The following is an 18,401-nucleotide window of genomic DNA, read 5'->3' as shown; positions in this document are numbered from 1 at the left end:
GTGAGCGATAATGATGAATGAGACTTAGTAGAAACTCTCGACAGAGCCAAAATAGTAGGTTGTAAATGGATCCACAAAACAAAGCGTGACTCTAAGGGAAAACATCAAAATGTTTAAAGCAACACTCAAAGAGAAAGGATTGACAATAATAAAGCTTAACTAATGGTTTTTCATTTAAGTAAAGTTTGGAAGGGAAAATTCACCATCTTAGTCATAAGAAGGGTCTTGGTGAAGCTTCTTATGTTCTTTGTAATTATATTTTAGATAGGTCCAAAGTCATACATTAACAGAATACTAAAGAAATACAATATGCAAAAGCGGTCTGCCTGGCCTGCTCCTATTGTCAAGAGTAATAACTTTGGAACATTTTAATATGTAATGACTGATAAACCATTATGAAGTTGATCAGATGAAGTCGGTTCCTTATGTTTTAGCTATCAGAACCATTATGTGCGTGCCCTGATTTAGTTTTTGTAACCAGGATACTTGGCAGGCATCAGTCAAATCTAGAACTTGACCACTAGAAAGCCGTTGCGTAAGTCCTTCACCACTCGCAAGGCACTAACTACTACATGCTCATGTTTAATAATCCATTTGTGAGGTGTGTCAATACTAAGAAATCCATGACAGATTATATCCTCACCCTCGCCAGAGGAGCTATCTCGTGGAAAAGCTCCAAACAAACACTTACGGCAACATCAAAGATGCAATGTAAGTTTGTAGCATGTTATGAAGCTACCAGGCAGGCTGTATGACTAAAGACTTGATGTTATCCCAGAATTAAGAATGTTAGACATCATTTTTAAAACCACTTATGCAGCTTTTCTATGTCGAGTGGTACTGCCAAACACATCAACATTAAATATTATGTTGTGAAAGATAGAATCTAGAATCAAACCATCAGTGTTAAGCATATAAATACCAAGTTAATGCTTACGGCGCCAGTCACTAAAGGCTTACCATCCCATATTTTTCGTGATTATATTGCTAGCATAAGATTATTGGAAAGCCTATGATTCTAGACAAGAGGACCTTAAAGCAAACCAACTCCCATTAAGCATAACAAATATCTATTTTGAGATGAGGTAGGATTCTATAGGTTATTGGGTTTATTGGGTTTCAGTGGCATTTCATTAGCCATTGTAACGCTTTTCCTTGGTGTGCTGTTTCATCAAGAATGGGCTCATGATGTTAGCCTTATGATCAAAGGGTAGAATGTTGGTGTTTTGATCTCGGCTCCATCATGATCAATCGAACTAGACCAAGTCCTAAGGGGGACTACATCCCACCCGCTTTGATCGGAAACACAACCAATAAGATTGGTTGTGGTCCCACCATTGTGATGTGCCTATAAAAATGAGGAGGGGCTGCCATCTCATTATGTATGCTCGAGAGGTTGCCTACCTAGACTCCCAAACCCTAAGATGATTAGAGGGGCATAGACAATAGGGTGAAGGCCGACGCCGCCATCTTCACGTTGATCAGTTGCCACTACACCGACGTGCCTTAAACCATCGACAACAAGCTAAGGCTGGCAATCATCTACACCAACTTGATCGCCCAGTTGTTTTGCCACGAGCCATCATCAAGCTAGAGGCATCTTCAGGCCCAGGTTAGTCACGCTTCTGCACTAATGAAGGGTGTTCAATGATTGAGATTAGGGTTAATGATGTTTAGTCTACGGCCAGTACTAACGGGGGGGGGGAGATTGAACCACATGTATCCTTGGAGCAAGCGAGGGAACACCCTTACCACTCAATGACATTGTGTAGCATGACTACTATACTTTGCTTAAATTATTGTACCTTTTGAATTTGCAATTTTCTGGTCCAACAAATGAACCATGAACTGAGAGGCTCATTAGATCATTGGCCAATCCGATCTTAACAACTATGCTAACCATTCATAACTCGTGGACTACAATTGCCTCATCTCGCACTACAGTGCCTCGCTGCCTCCTGCGATCTGCCACATGAAGGGCACCGGTTGTTGTGGTCGGGCCTCACCGTCAGCAACCACGCACCTCCCGCTGCTGTACCATATTTTATGAATAGACATTGAAGGCCAAGCAATTGAGCAAGCCTGTATTTTTAGTTCACGTTCTAACACATATGAGAAGTGTGTTTCGTCTTCACCTTCTCCTCTTCATTTGCACTCTACGTCATTCGATAATATGAGGAACACATCTAGCAACGTTTTGAGCCTTTTAAGAGGCACTACTAAAGAACTGGGCCTACATGCCGACCCATCACTGCTAGTTCCTCATGGGCCGGAATTGATGGGGCATCACTACTGGTTCATTAGTCACACGAGAAGAATTAGCCATCGTGGCTTACAAACCAGCAGTGATAAGGGTCATCACTGCTGGCTGATGGATTGAGCCGGCAGTGATGAACCCACACCTCATCACTGCTAGCTTAATCTACTGACCGACAGTGATATTTCTACATCACTTCCGGTGGATTATATGAGCCGGCAGTGATATTGTCCTCTTCTTCACCTTCTTCTACCTCAAGCTAACAGAGCCATTCCAGTACTCTCTCCCACACAAAATCTCCTATAGCAACAACCACTTCATCTCTTCTCCCACATTGATTCCCCCACCACTCAAGCTCAATTTTGGTCAAGAAGGAGGTCTAGATGAGCTCTCTCTAGCTATCCAAACAAAATTCGTTCTTTCCTCTCCATTTTCTCATTTGCCCTTTTTCATTTTTTAGGACAAGTGAACTCTGGATTTTTTTTTCCAACAGCAAGCAAGCTTCTAGTAGGAGTCTCTTGAGGTCAAGTAAGTTGAAATCCCCAAGGTTAATCCTATATTTAGCATTTTAACTCAAAATGTTACCTGAAAAACCAAAGTTGATATTATCCCTATAGAGACCTAGGCAAATTTTCAAAGTTGATCCTAATGAATCATAGAAATAAATTTAGAAGTCTACAATATATAAACTTTAGGTATGAACATATTTATTTTTTATTTTTAATGAATTATAAAAATTAGCCATGATATTTAGGTATGTAGCAAGATCCAATTGTATTTTTTATATTTTATTTAATTAGCAATATCCAATATAGAAACTTTAGGTATGAGTGTATTTATTTTTCATTTTTCTTAATGAGTCCTAGATAAGGGTTGAATAATAAAGAAAATTTCTAGGGCTGACACCAACAAATACTCATCGGAAGCGGACGTGAAAGAATACAAAAGGCGGCTCCTCCAACCCGGCCAAATTGCTGGTAGGAGATGGCAAGCAAATTTATTTGTTGGTGATCGCAAAATCTTCTAGATATTTTGAATTTGGATTTACAATAATGATATAATTATAGATAGACAGAAGATGGATGTACGGTGAGAGCCGTGTGAGCGCAGAGTACAAAAATCGGCATGGAGGGTTGCCTGGCAGCAGCTGCAGCGCACAAGTCAAATACACAGTCTCAATACATGTGTTATCCATGCGTCGATTGCGAGAACAAGAAGCAATTCTCCACCACCCAACAGATACATTCCCACTTGATGCTAAGGAGCTTTATGTCTCGCTATACCCATTGGACCGAGCACAGTGAAGTTGAGATTGTACAGGAAGGGCAACACATTGGAAGAGAAGATGAAGACATGTGCACCGATATGCTAGTCGACGAATACATCGATATGCCGCCTGCCGGAGATACGTTGGCTGATGATGATCTAGAGGAGATGTTGGCCGACGTTGACGTCGATGATCTAAAGCAGATGTTGAGCGATGGGGAGGGGAACTTCACCAATGAAAGAGAGTTTCAAAAGTTCCAACGTATGGTAGAGGACTTTAAAACACCATTGTTCCCGGGCTGCGAGAAGGAGCATACAAAGTTGCATAACGTGCTTTCACTGCTGCATTTGAAGGCAAGCAACGAGTGGTCTGATACAAGCTTCACAGAGTTGTTACTATTCTTGACGAAATTGCTTCTAAAGGAAAATATGCCACCAGAAAACACGTACCAGGCCAAGCAGGTTGTGTGCCCATTGGGGTTAGAAGTACAAAAGATACATGCATGTCCAAACAATTGCATGTTGTATCACAGAGAACATGCAGACTTGCAAGCGTGTCTCACCTATGGTGCAGCACGGTGCAAGCGTGATGGTGATTATATCGATGGTGAAGGAAAGAAGAAAAGACATCACGTGAAGGTGATGTGGTATTTTCCTATAGTCCCCCATTTGGAGCGTTTATTCGCGAATAAAAGGCATGCCGAACTGATGCGATGGCACGCCGATGAGCGCAAGGATGATGGAATGTTGAAACACCCCGCTGATTCTACGTAGTGGAGATACATCAATAGAAAATACAAGAAAACATTTGCAGAAGATGTAAGGAATATAAGATTTGGGTTGAGTATAGATGGGATGAATCCATTTGGCAACATGAGTAGTAGTCATAGCACTTGGCCCGTGACTCTATATATCTACAACCTTCCTCCTTGTCTGTGTATGAAGCGGAAGTATATTATGATACTAGTGCTGATACCAGGGCCGAGGCAACCTGGCAATGATATTGATATCTACTTGAAGCCATTAATGGAAGATCTTGTAATACTATGAAACGATGGTGTGCAGGTATGGGATGCATACAAATGAGAGAACTTCACCCTACGTGTAATGCTGTTCATAATAATCCAAGATTGCTAACCCTTGGCAACCTATCGGGCCAAACTATCAAAGTCTATTGTGCATGTGTGTATTGCTTAGATGAAACAGAGACCTTGTGGCTAAAGAACAGCCAAAAAATGGTGTACCAAGGTCATTGTAAATTTCTTCGCAAGGATCACATGTACCATGGCAATAGAAGAGCTTTTGATGGGAAAGTTGAGGCTCGATCACCTCCTAAGCATCGCACTGGGAGATATGTATATGAGATGGTAAAGGGACTTACGGTTATCCTTGGAAAGGGATGCAGAAGTACACCGGTTCCTAAATCTAATCTTAGAGCTCCTATGTTCAAAAAGAAATCTATCTTTTATGACTTAGCATATTGGCCGGATTTGGTGGTTCGACACGCAATTGATGTCATGCATATTGAGAAGAACGTGTGTGATAGCTTGATTGGTATGTTGCTAGACATACCTGGCAAAACAAAGGATACACTCCATGCACGAAAGGACCTGAAATGTTTGAAACTCCCATGAACATTTGCACGGACGTCCGATACCGGAGGGCTACACCATGGTTGAAGTAGACGAGGTAGTTGACCAATACTGTCATGTTGAGGTGGATTACCCCGCAGAGGAGGGGGCAAACACTATAAGAGAGAACGAGCACACATTCATCGCATGGGAGAAGGCCTACATAGTGTTTCCACCAGGGACAGCTATCGAGAATCTCTACTCTCCACTACGCCCCGAGCCGCCATCACCTCGAAGATCTCCCTCTCCTCAACCATTTCCCAAAAGAAGTCCACCTCCTTAGCCATCGCCTCGAAGAAGTCCACTGCTCAAGAAGCCAGCACCATCAATAAGCCAGCCATCAGCTAGGAAAAGAAGATCAGGTTCTAAAACATCCAAGCAGACGACATCATTTAAGAAGCCGACAGCATCTAAGAAGTTAGCGAAACCCAAGGATGTCTATTCACTCACTGATGAGGAAACCAAAAAGATTGTGGACGCCAGTGTCACGACTCATTTCCATCCTCCACCACCTTCATCGAAGCCTGTTGTGCCTGAAGATACCATGAAATTTTTCATGAATATGGCGAAATCTAAACAGACGGGGGCGGCTTCAAGTAAGCCATCAAGTGACTACGAACGTATTAGTAAGAAGCAAGCCACAAGCAAATCAGCTCCAATCGTTCAGGATGCTTCAAGCATTGGAGACTTCCTGGCTACTTCTGGACTATTAGTAGAAGAATTAGCATGGCTTACTGTGGGAGCGGATATTACAAAGTTGGATGTTATATGGCCATTTGAGTTGACCAAACCTTTGGTCAAACCAGATATAGAAAGAAATCTTACAACTCAAATGTGCTGATTACATCAGTGGTAGTTGGATCAATCCAGGTAGGGTTTGCAGGTGTTCACCGTAAGATACATAGAAGAATATTTCCTCAATGGGGACGACTTCTTCTGGGTGTATTTCAAGGACTTGTGAGAACTGTACAAGGAAGATACCCTCGACGTGGCTATAGTAAGAGCATGGACTCTGTAAGTGACTTATGCATATAAATCATGTTATATGATCTTGTACTTTGAAATTGCATGACTAACTTCTCTAATTTGTAGAATGGAGAATCGTGCATGCAGACAACAAGTTGATCATAAAGTAGGATTCATCGATCCTGGGCTTGTGAACCAGACGCTTGTAAGGGTGAGTCCAAACTTCACCGAGAACTACAAATTGAAGTGTCTGCTTCACCACCAATACAAGAAATTCATACTCTTACCCTACAGCTATGAGTACGTGCTTGCACGCCTGGGCGTTCTGCTTTTATGAACAACTCAATTCTAGTACTAATTTGCTATGGTGACATAATATTCATGTAGCTTTCATTGGATCCTCATTATCTTGGACTCACAAAAGAGAGCTCAGACGACTTACCAAAACCTCATCGACATGCTAAACAGGTAAACTTGATCATTTCGTCGTCTCGACGATTGCATCTAAGTTTAATTAGTATTCATATTCACGTACAAGGCGTACACAAGATACCATAAAAAGAATGTTATTCACTTTCCATTCAGGAAGGAGTATAATGTAAAAACCAACTTTTCAGTATGCACGGAATATTCATGTCTTGCATTTCCAACTAAATAAAAAGGTTTAATTCATTCCATTGACGAATCATTTCCTCTTGAAGTGTATGAGGCAGCGACCCGGCAAGAATCTCTATGCGTTTTTGTTCTAACTTTCATGCACGGATTCAACCCGGACGGAGACGCTGTCAAGTTCGATGATCTTAAGGTATTAAATAACAAATCGATGCCTTGTTTTCAATTTCTACACGTGTTCAAGGACTAATTCTTTCAATTCTTCAAACGCAGCGCTCCAAACTACGCACAAAAGAGTTACAACCTGTAGAAATAAATACCATTCAAGAACAGATCTTCGGGTTCTTCATGGAACATGTTATCAACCTAAACGGCGAGTTTCATGAACCGATCATGCCATCGACCAGTGACAAACCCTCATATTACACCGTACCTTCTAGTACAGAGTATGAGACAAGGAGGAAGTCTACTAGAGGGTTAGACGGCTTACATATCGCCAAATGACACTATTTTAATGAATGATATTAATTACTATGTATTAATATAGGACATGAATTACTATGTATTAATGAAGGTGTATTTCTGAGTTTGTACCATCGGATGACTCTTCGAAGGAATGACCTTACAACAATGATGCGAAGGAGCAAGAAGCGGTGGTCCGTCAGTGTGCCCAAGAAGAGGAGGATGAGAGGCTGGCCCGTCAGTAGTGCACTGCGGAGGAGCAAGAAGCAACCTCCCGTAAGCATACCTAGGAGGAGAAGGACGAGAGGGTGGCCCATCAGTGCGCTACGGAGGAGGTCGAATGCTCAAACCGTACTAGCATTTAGGAGTCAAACTTTGATGTCTTTGACATGCTGGCGAGCCTAGAGCTTAGGCGACGATGCGGTCGATCAGGCGTGGTCGGGTTCTCCGCTCCACCACCATCGCCCTCCCCCCCCCCCCCCCACGCACGCGCGTCCCCGCATGTACAAACGCCATTAGTCGTCTGTGCAGAGATGCGGTCCTCATCGTGGGAGAGGTAGATGGATCCTGGATGACTCAACTCGACCGACTTTTCAGAGGTGACCTGTGAGAACTATTATGTATATATGTGTGACATGAATTACTATGTATTTACGAAGGTGCCTTTATTATTGATTTGCATTGCATATGTGTCATTGTATGCATGTATTGAGTGGGAGAGATCGAGGAGAGAGAGGGAGGATAGAGAGGGAGGCACAACACTGTCGACTGAAACTTTCAGCCGGCAATGATAACCCATTTCACTACCGGTCCACGGAGCCAATAGTAATAGTTCTCGACTATCACTGTCTGTTACCCATTGCTGGTTCCAAAACCGGCAGTGAAGGGGGTTTTGGAGCAGGCAGTAAAGCAAGTTTCTGTAGTAGTGAGGGGAATTTCGCTAGATAATATTTGAATTATTTCAAATGTATACTAAATCCTAGAATTTGGATCAAAAACTTTTTTTTTTCCAAACAGGCCCTTAGTGTGTGCTCACCTCTTCTTTCCTTGTTGCACAGAGCCATGCAGATCGAGCTAGGAGGAAGGGAGAGCGATACTGGTAGCAGTACAATGCAACATTCAGCATACATAGAATAATAAGCAGCGCTGTTATATATACACTGATCCATATAAGACGGAAAAACGATTGATCAAGTACTTGTTCACGTACATTGGTAGTAGCAAGTAAGAACACTAAATTTATTACAACAGCCATGGCAAGGCCATTTATTCCTTATTATTTAAGTACATAACACAATAAAACCAAATTACTAGTTGGCTTATACTCCATTACGTATCCACTAGCGCCTCGACCATCTTGACCACTACCTCCCTGAGCAATATGTCCCACCGTTTGATCCATACCTACTAGCCTGGCCATACCTAGAGCTAGAGCCAGATCCCCACCCAGAATCACTCCCAGATCCTCCACCACCTGCAGTGACATACCTAGCCACCCTTGCAGCATTGGATAGCCCTATGCTAACGAGTACAATGAAGCTAAGAGCTAGGAATTTGCTCGGAGTCATAAATACCTATAGACTTGATTAAAATTAGATTAAATTTTTAAAATTTTGATCATCAATAGTTTCTAAAATATTTAGTTTGAAAATATAAAAATCATATGTGTAAATTTATCTTAAAAAATACTTTCATACAATTATATTTTTATTAGATATTATAATTATATTCTAATAAAAAATAATAATCAAAATTACACATATATAGAAACCGTAAAAAATTAAAAGTAACAAGTATTTATAACTTAAGGGAGTAATAAGCTGGTGAGCTTGAAGGATGAGATGAGCAGGAAGTGTAGACTGTACGTGTTTTTATAGTGCTAGAAGCCACGCAAATATAGCACTTGCCGACTAATTTATTGTAGCACAATGCGATGTTCTTCGTCTAAAGAAACAACGAGTTAGGTACGGTACGACTTTTGGGATGATAACGTGCATAGTGCTTTTTTTTTCTCAGTCGGCTTGACTGTATTACGTGTGAATTGAGTTGATAACGCGGCAACAAGCGAGTATGAATGCCACGTACTCTGAGACTTTGTTTGGTTTAGGGTCTGTTGGTTTTTGCTACTCTGAAGCAAAAGTTGAACTAAATAGTCTATTTTTTAAAATAGTTTTTGAGAAGTAAAAGCTGTTATCATTATAAGAAACTAGAAACCGGTTTGAATGAGCTTTTGTAACTTCTAAGGAATGATATTCTAAAAGTTATTATATATATTATACATTTTATCTGTATAAAAACTAATTCAAAAATAACTTTTCTGTAAGTAGCTTTTCAACTACAATTTTTGAAAAAACTTCATCCCAACCAAACAGACCTTGAGTCCCATGCATGCCAGCAAGTGCGTACAATGTGAGACAGGAAAGCGAGTCGCCACTAGTACATGGTACCACATTTGGTAAGGTGTACTACTGAGCTACTCCCTCCTTCCATAATTACAGGGCGCATAGTTTTTTCAATCTCTTCCTAAATTAAAGGGCGTATTAAGCGTGAAGCTCATAATGTAGACATTTTGGTAGTCAAAGAGCCTAGTAATTAAAGCTGCTGCTGCATGCGAATCGTTGGAATGAGAAAAGGTGTAGCATTGTATAGCTTCAGTTGCCACCGAGGAAGAGCCCATGCGGTGACTCCCTAGTTTTCTCCCTCGATCACCTAGATGTCTCCATTGACAGCTCCTTCGATGGCGCCTAGCACAGCCATGTAGACAACCACCTCGACTTCGCCATGGACAGCATCCTTGTCACGCACCTCAACGGCTCCCTCGATGGCGCCCAGGACAGCATCCTCATCTCGCACCTGGATGACCCCTCGACATCACCCAGGACGGTGTCCTTGTCGCGCACCTTGACGACAACTAGGACGACACCATGCAAGGAGCCCTGCTCGTGCACCACAACAGCACCGAGGATGTTGCCATGCACGAAGCCCTGCTCGCGCAACTCGATGGCGCCCAGGACTACATTCTAGCCGACCATCTCAACGGTGATGTAGAAGAGCAACAGGACTGTGCTCTAGACGCCCCCCCTCGACGCCTTCCGTGAGGCCACCGTCGATTGGCTCAATGAGCTCGATGATGAGGAATTCTCTGAGTGGCTGTCCGGCGCGGGAGCTGGCTGCTATCGCTGTTTGCTCGAAGGCCCTTGCGCTAGTTGCCGTCGGTTGACATCGTGCTCTCTTTGCAAACACGTCCACAGTGAGTACACCATCATCGCTTGGCTATACAGATATGACTACTTTGATATAGGGCGATGCTTCCAGAGGACGGCGCTCTGCATGCATGTCATGTCCTGGAGTCATTGTGGAAAAGCCCAGAGGACTCCCTCAATGATGCTTGATAACATAAATAACATTACAAAATTCATATTCAAAATCATGGTTCAGTTACAATTGCAAAAACAGAAATAACATTACAAAATCTAAGAGAGAAATTCAAATGCTTCACTCACAATTTTTGCCTCGCATTGTAACCTAACCGGAAGAACACCATTCCTCTCCAAAGCTTCCTTCTTCAAATGTGGGATTTTATAATGTTATCCCCCCCTTTTGACGTAGTATCTCTCTCATGCAAGCTTGGTGAGTTAGGAAAAATATAGTTACTCCTATCAATTGGATACTCGTCATAGTCTTTGGTTACCTTGGCGACAATGTCTTTAACACTAGTGGGAGATAACTTTCGAAACATGGCCTGGATGGCCGCAAATTAACTAAGGTCAAGCACATTGAGATCGGGTGAGTTGGGTGGTTGCCACATCAACCTTATGTCTAAATCATATGTCGATTCCGCACTACAAAACTCGACATCATCTACTGCAACATGCGTCTTAGCATTATCCTGCAGGATGAAAATAGGGGTACCAAAATCATTTGCTGGACAACTCTGTTTGATCGCTGGCAAGACATAGTTTAAGAGATACGCACGGCTATGATCCTTCATAGCTAAATCCATTGCCTTGGTTACTAAGGTACCAGTAGGCCAGTTGTCGGTGACATGGGAACCAGGGCTCCCCGAGTCCCGAGGTCAGGACAGCAGAATGCCACGCGGCGCCTTCCCTCAGGGACCATCTCCTTGAGGCCCGAGAAGAACCAGTTCCAGGAGGGGTGCTCGGGGCCATGAACAGTGGTCCCTGAGTACCCATAGTTCCCCGAGGACCCGAGAAGACCCAGTTCCGGGAGGTGTGCTCGGGGCCATGAACAGTGATCCCCGAGTACCCAGAGTTCCCTAAGGACCGAGAAGAGACATATCCGGAAGAGGGCGCTCGGGGCTATGAACAGTAGCCCCCGAGCACCCAGATTTCCCCGAAGACTTGAGAAGCCCCTTGCCGGTGGACCCCACAAGGGCCCAGCGGTGGGGTGTCGATTGGTGAGAGGCCCGATGCAACATTTAAAGAGGGAGCATGGCCTGTCACTTCCAACCACTCCCCCCACGCCTGTCGTACTAAGTACGTTAGTCCCTGCCACCGTCTGGTAGGAAGGCGTGGGGACATTTAATGCGACGGGTCCCATCGCACGTCACCCTGCGCGGCTTGGAGATATCGTCGCTGGGCTCGAGGCATATTGCCTGCCGCCCTGCTGTGTCAGACCTGCTCTGACCGAGCGGGTATGCGGGGTTGCCCGGCGGCTGCCTGGTGGCCCCCCTCTGCACCTGCTAAAGTTGGCGTAATGGGTGACAGGACCGGCCGAGGGCGCATTTTCAACCCCTTGTAACGTCAAGCTGCAGCCCCATGATGGTTGCTTTCCATTTATGGCTCATGGGAAATCGTGCCCTCCTTTCTGGTCACGCCAAGCCTCCCCCAACGGGATAAAAGGGGGGTGCACTCCAGAGAAAAAAACAAGTTCTAGAAGTTCGAACAAGTTTTAGAAGCTCGAGAACAAGCAAGAGACACATCACACAAGTCTGAGAAGCTGAGCAGAGGTTCACCAAGCTCGAAGCAGGACCGAAGCTCTAGACTTAGACAAATAACCTTGTAATATAGAGATCCAAAGAGAGGCATTCCCAGAGCATTAATAGTATACACACAGGAGTAGGGTATTACGCTCCGTGCGGCCCGAATCTGTCTAAAATCCCTTGAGCATTTACTTCCACTAGCAGACGATCATCCGTCCCGCCTACATCTCACATATTCGCATTAAATCCATGTACGAGGTAGATTCAGAATCATCTCCTGACCGAATCTCAAAGGGGGTCCCTCAGGATTCCCGCTTGAGGAGTTCATCCTCCGACACCAGTTGACATTACTCCTCTTGGCAAGCACTATCTCCGTAAATGGCCATATTCCAATCTTTTCGGAAAATGTGACATTACCTTCTTGATCATATCTAGGTCTTGCAACTGCAGAGAGGAACATCACTTTCTCTATGAAATTCTTGTTCTTTGTGACCCTCTCTGGTATGTCTTCATCAAGCGTCAAATAGTACTTCTGGCATTTGGGTCCTATAGAACCACTTCTTATCGATGTGCACAATGTTATACAAACTATGGAAGGTTGGCTCATGAGGAATTATTATTGCGTCTAGCATCGAAAGGCAAAAACAAACATGACCTTTTTTTTCTCATACGTCAATGAAGATTTTATGTTGTTCGTATGCCTTCTAAATTTTTCCTCTTTCAACCGCCTAAATAACGTGCTCTTAGAAACATCCAATTCTGTAGCTAGGTCATGAAGAGTCATTCGTTTACTCAAAGGTACATCTCTAATAGCCTCTTAATTGAAGGCAACTTGTTTGCGGCCACAGTTCATGTTTTAGATTTCCTAATGATGTTCTCTTTAAGAGCATGGTATAAATGGCCCGCTGTTCCTCATTGTTATATTGCTTCATCCTAGTTACATTCCCATCTTGATCTACAGTTGCATTGGAAAACTAAGGTGAACATATGCATAAATATATGTAGAAATATTTGTACAAATATTTCTACAGCTATTTCTACATCAACTACTCATATTCCTAATTCTACAACAGTGAGTGCATGCATGAACTATAATAAGCGTAAACATGAATTGCTAAACTTACTTGTTTCGGTTTCGACCACTATCATCCTAGCTACGCTGCGTCCGGCCGCTGCCATCCTGGCTACGCCATGTTCGGCCACTGCCATCCCAGCTACATCGTGGCCAGCAAGGCCAAGTCTGTTGCTGTTGCGCCCGCAGCCAACAAGGACGAGCCTACCGTGGTTGTGCCTGACGTTGCCTTCGACTGAGACCCCGAACCCGGTGTGACCGTAGCCTGAGAGCTTGAGCCCAGCGTTGCCTTCGCCTGAGACCCCGATGTTGGCATGACCGCGGCCAATGAGTCCAAGTTAGGTTGCACCTGCGGTCGACGAGGCCAAGAGTGTTGTGGCCGCTCCTAGCATTGCCTTCGCCTGAGATGTAGAACCTAGCGTGACGTGGCCTAAGAGCTTGAGCTTGGCATTGCCTTCGTTTGAGACCTCGAGCTTAGCATGACCACGGTCGGCGAGTCCAAATCTGGTGCGCTCGCGGCCGGCGAGCCGGAGCGTGCCGTGTGCACCGGCACCATCTCCTTCTCCCTGATCGCTAGCACCAACTTCTTCTTCCTCAGGTCCATTTCCTCCTCCATGATCCTCACCTTCATCTCCTCCTCCATAATTCTCAACTCCATCCCCTACACCATGTATACCTTCAGCACGAAACAAAACCAAAAATTAGAAATAAGAACCTGATGTATATCTTCATCCCACTCAAGATAGTAGTTGAGATCAATAACAAGTCCATCAAACTCTTCAATCGGCTCCCAATTGATTGGCTGGTTAAGGTCAAAAATTGCTATACTCAAATCATTCTAATGGATGAGAGAAGAGAAGAGAAGAGAAGTCAAGATGCTCATGGAGAAGATATTGCCAAGCTATTTATAGGAAGACATGAGCATGATTTTAGAGCAAATTGTCTTGCAAATTCTTGGCGGCAAAACTCAAATCAGAATTTAATCTTTCCTGCCCAATTTCATTCCCTCTTTCATTCTCAAATTTTCAGATGTGGATCACCAATCCAGTTGCCATGCATGAGCTTTTGTTTGCCGGCCACACGAGATGAACGCCTAGATGCGCCATGCACTGGCCATGCATGCCCCATGCACAGGCGCATGGGTGGAAGCGAAAGCAAGCGCGCGGGATGGAAGCGAGAGCGCAGGATGGACGCCAGAGCGCGCAAAGCTTAACTGACATGAGGGTGTGGTGACCGAAGAGCTGCATGCCACGGCGTGCGATATACTCCCTCCGTTCAAAACTAGTATACGTATTTTTTTCAGACTCAGATTTTTGAAGTTGGATTTTGATTAAGGTTTTCTTACAAAATATATCATTTATAACTACAAAACCTATATAGTGTGAAATCATTATAAATTGTAAATCTAGTTGTATAATTTTTATATGCTAGACATATTTATAGTTTGATTAAATATTAGTCAAAGTATACAAAGTTAAAATTTATTCTTTTGAACGAAACAGTTAATCTTTAACTCACGATTGAGCAAAGGTAACGCTTCTGCAAAAAGTATCAGCTGCTTCTAGTATATATACTTTGTCGCGTCTGCATCGTATCATATCGATTTATAAAGTAAATCTACTTAGTTACATGCATCAGCACGAGCTAGCTTTTGCAGACCTGGAATTCTGGCAAAAGTATGTTTACGAATACTTCGATTGTTGTGCCGCGGCCAGTATTTGACAATGACGGTAAACCTACGTTGACGAGCATATATATACAGCATGCAAACGCGTGACAAGCTGTTTGACTCGACACACATAATTCACTGCTCAGACACACATAATCCATCGATTTGACTCGAGCTGTTGCGCTTGATCGTTGACAATGCCTCTGGCAGTAGCGTCGGCGGCTTGACCTCGCGAACGCAGTGATCAATCCGTCTGTCCATACAGCCAAATCAACGGAGACTTTCCGGATAAGAGCGAGGCAGCTACGCATGTATAGGCTACCACCCTATATATTAACAACTGGAGAGCACGAAGTTCGAAGCTCCGAACTTAGACTAGCGCGGGAGATAACATTTGGATGCATGTTAGATTCATACAAAATATGGACACTGTCAAACACGGCGCCGCACGCACACGGATTTGTTATAATTCCGGACGTCGCAGACAAATAAATCAAGCTCTACGATCTCATCGCCATAAGCGTGCTGTGCTTCCGACTTTAAGTATGCAGCCGGATATTGAGGGACCATATTGAGATGTGCCGTGCTCCAATATGTTGATGTGATGAGTTTAGCCAAAAAAACATGGTTCGAAATTGCAAAAGCAACGATCGAGTGGGCTAGTTCGAACATGATTAAGTACAGTAACATAGTGTATTGTTAAACTCGTCAACACAACGGCTCGGGAGGTCCCTTATCTCTGAGAGAGAGAGAGAGATGGGGGTCATAGCCAGCCAGGCTTCAGATGCAACACAGAGCCAGAGGTAGTCCGTAATTTCCTAATGTTGAACACTACTTAAAAAAACTATTTTCAGAGATAAGTGGTAACTCGTTTTTACAGACGTTTAATATATCATACGTCTATGATCGAAGGCTGTGAAAATGAACGATTTTTACAGTCGCAAAAGAGATCGTCTGTGAAAATATATTTCCATATCGTCTGTGAAAAAACATTTTTCTTGTATCACTGTGACTAGCTAGTGCTGCTATTGTCGGATCACAATGTATATCGTTTAACAATACTAGGGACACATCCAGCGACTTCTCGTGTGTGCGGGATTCTACCTAAGGCTATAAAAAAACTTGAGACTCAATATAAACTATTCAAATTCGGCTCGTCATAGGTTCAATTCGAGTTAGACTCGACATGAAATCAAGCCAAGCTCGCGCTCAGGCCTAAGCTCATGAGCTTTTAACGAGCAACCTCGAATAGCTCGATCAAGCTCGTGTCATTGATTTTCTCCAGCAACTTCGCTCCAATCCCACCAGTTCGGACTACCCAAAGGCCCAAGATCTCCTGGCCCAAGGCCTAAGCAGGCAAACCAACACACTCATGTAACTTCCATCCTCAAGTCCCTTGATGCCAAACCAAACACGCTTGAGCGAGTGCCGTCTTCATCATGCTCAAATCAGCGTCGTCTTCACCACGTCCAAGCCAGTGTTGCCTGTCACGCTCGAGCCATCGCCGTCCTCATCACACCTGAGCGAGCGTTGCAAGGTCCGCACGTCACCCCTTCCATCTCATCCGTTGCCTCTTGTCCCGCCTTGCCCTCACCATGTTCTCCGCCCGCCAGCTTTGTAATGCAATGCCATGCCCCCCCCCCCCCACTGAACCGCCATGACAGGCTTTTAGCACGTTAGTAATCTCCTTACTCTATTCTCTTCCCATGTTCGTCTCGATTCGTTCATTTGAGTGGTTCTTGAATCTTGGTTACGGTCTCTTTTGCAAGTGAATGGATGGATCGAGATCCCCTTTCTCTCTCAAACACCCCAACCTCATTGCTACTCCTGCACTCGCCCGATGCTGGCAGATTTGCTGTTACTGAGCTTTTTCGAGTGGAGCTCAAGCTCAGTCGAGCTTTGTTGGAGCCAAGCTCGAGCTCGACTGCAAGCTTGGACACCAACTTGGGCCCACTCGAGATTGGCTTGAGAACGTGATGAGCTTGAGCTTAGGAATTTAGGCTCACTCGAGCTCAGCTCGTTGATAGCCCTAATTCTACTAGTTCTCCTACTCTCTCATCTACTCACGCTTTGCATAGTACTGTACTACCGTGCAGAGAAGGAGGGAGAGCAGCACTGGTAGCCCTACTAATTTGTACTATGCAACATTCAGCATAAACAGAGTCAGCAACATTCGTATATACACTCCATATAAGATGGCAAATAACAAACCAGTTGATTAACAGTGATACACGTACATTGGTAGTAGTAGTATGCAAGACCACTAATCTTATTACATCAGCCAATGCAAGGCCATTTATTTCTTATTATTCTAGTACATGACACATTCGAACCATATTACCAGTAGTCTAATATGTTGGCATCAGCGCAATAGGTTTCGCATCTGATATCTTCATATAGACTTTTTATGGGTGCCAATAACCACCACTTTTGGCAGACCCAGACCCACTTCCCGAACCACTCCCATATCCATCGCCGCCTGGGCTGCTATGTCCACCACCACCGCCACCACCTTGACCACCTGCTTGAGCATATCCACCACCATAAGGTCCATATCCGCCAGCTTGACCATAACCAGAGCCAGAACCGGAGCCTTGTCCAGACCCACCATTTTGTCCACCGCCACCACCTCCACCTTGGCCTCCTCCTTGAGCATACCCTCCACCATAAGGCCCATAACCGCCAGCCTGACCATACCCAGAGCCAGAACCGGAACCATACCCAGACCCACCATTTTGTCCACCGCCGCCACCTCCACCTTGTCCGCCTCCCTGAGCATATGTACCACCGTTAGGCCCATATCCCCCAGCTTGACCGTACCCAGAGCCAGAACCGGAACCAGATCCTGATCCACCATTTTGTCCACCTCCACCACCTCCACCTCCACCACCTCCACTAGCGTATGCTCCACCAGAAGACCCACCTGCCTGACCATACCCAGAGCCATAGCCAGACCCCCCTCCAGAACCATTCCCCGACCCACCACCACCTCCCCCTCCGCCACCTCCACCCCCGGCACTAACATATCTAGCTACCCTTGCAGCATTGGATAATCCAATGCTAAGGAGGACGATGAAGCTAAGAGCTACGATCTTGGTTGTAGCCATTGTGAGCTACAAAGCTTAGTGAGTTCTTAAAGGATGGGATGAGTAGGAAGTGAAGACTGCATGGGTATTTATAGCGCTGGAGGCCATGCAAAGCTGTAAATCAAAGTGACACTTCCTCACTAGTTTATTATTGGGAAATGAGGTGTTCATCATGGAACGAAAACTAGGGGCAGCTACAGTATGACTTTTGGAATGATGAAGTATACATTTTTCGCGGTAGGCTTGACTGTATTACGTGTGAATTGAGCTGATAACGCGGCAGGTAAGAGCCCCAGGCATTTGACCATGCATGGCAGCAATACATAGCGAGAGACAGGAAAGCGAGTTTCCACCTTGCTAAGTACTCCCTGCCATTATAAATACTTAACGTTTTAATTAAGAGTCAATTAAACTTTTAAAATTTTAATTGTCAATAGT

General features: G+C 44.3%; 1 protein-coding gene across 1 annotated transcript; it reads right to left on the bottom strand.

The window, feature by feature from the left end:
• Positions 1-17,029: 17,029 nt before the first annotated feature.
• Positions 17,030-17,984, bottom strand: LOC133908088 (putative glycine-rich cell wall structural protein 1). Its single transcript, XM_062350214.1, has one exon. It carries the CDS (start codon positions 17,982-17,984, stop codon positions 17,283-17,285), a length of 702 nt encoding a protein of 233 aa, XP_062206198.1. The 3' UTR covers positions 17,030-17,282.
• Positions 17,985-18,401: the final 417 nt, after the last annotated feature.

This window comes from Phragmites australis, chromosome 24 (genome assembly GCF_958298935.1).
Source record: "Phragmites australis chromosome 24, lpPhrAust1.1, whole genome shotgun sequence".
Lineage (NCBI taxonomy): Eukaryota > Viridiplantae > Streptophyta > Magnoliopsida > Poales > Poaceae > Phragmites > Phragmites australis.
Note: the sequence above shows the minus strand (reverse complement) of the source record. Positions and strands in the feature narration are given on the sequence as shown.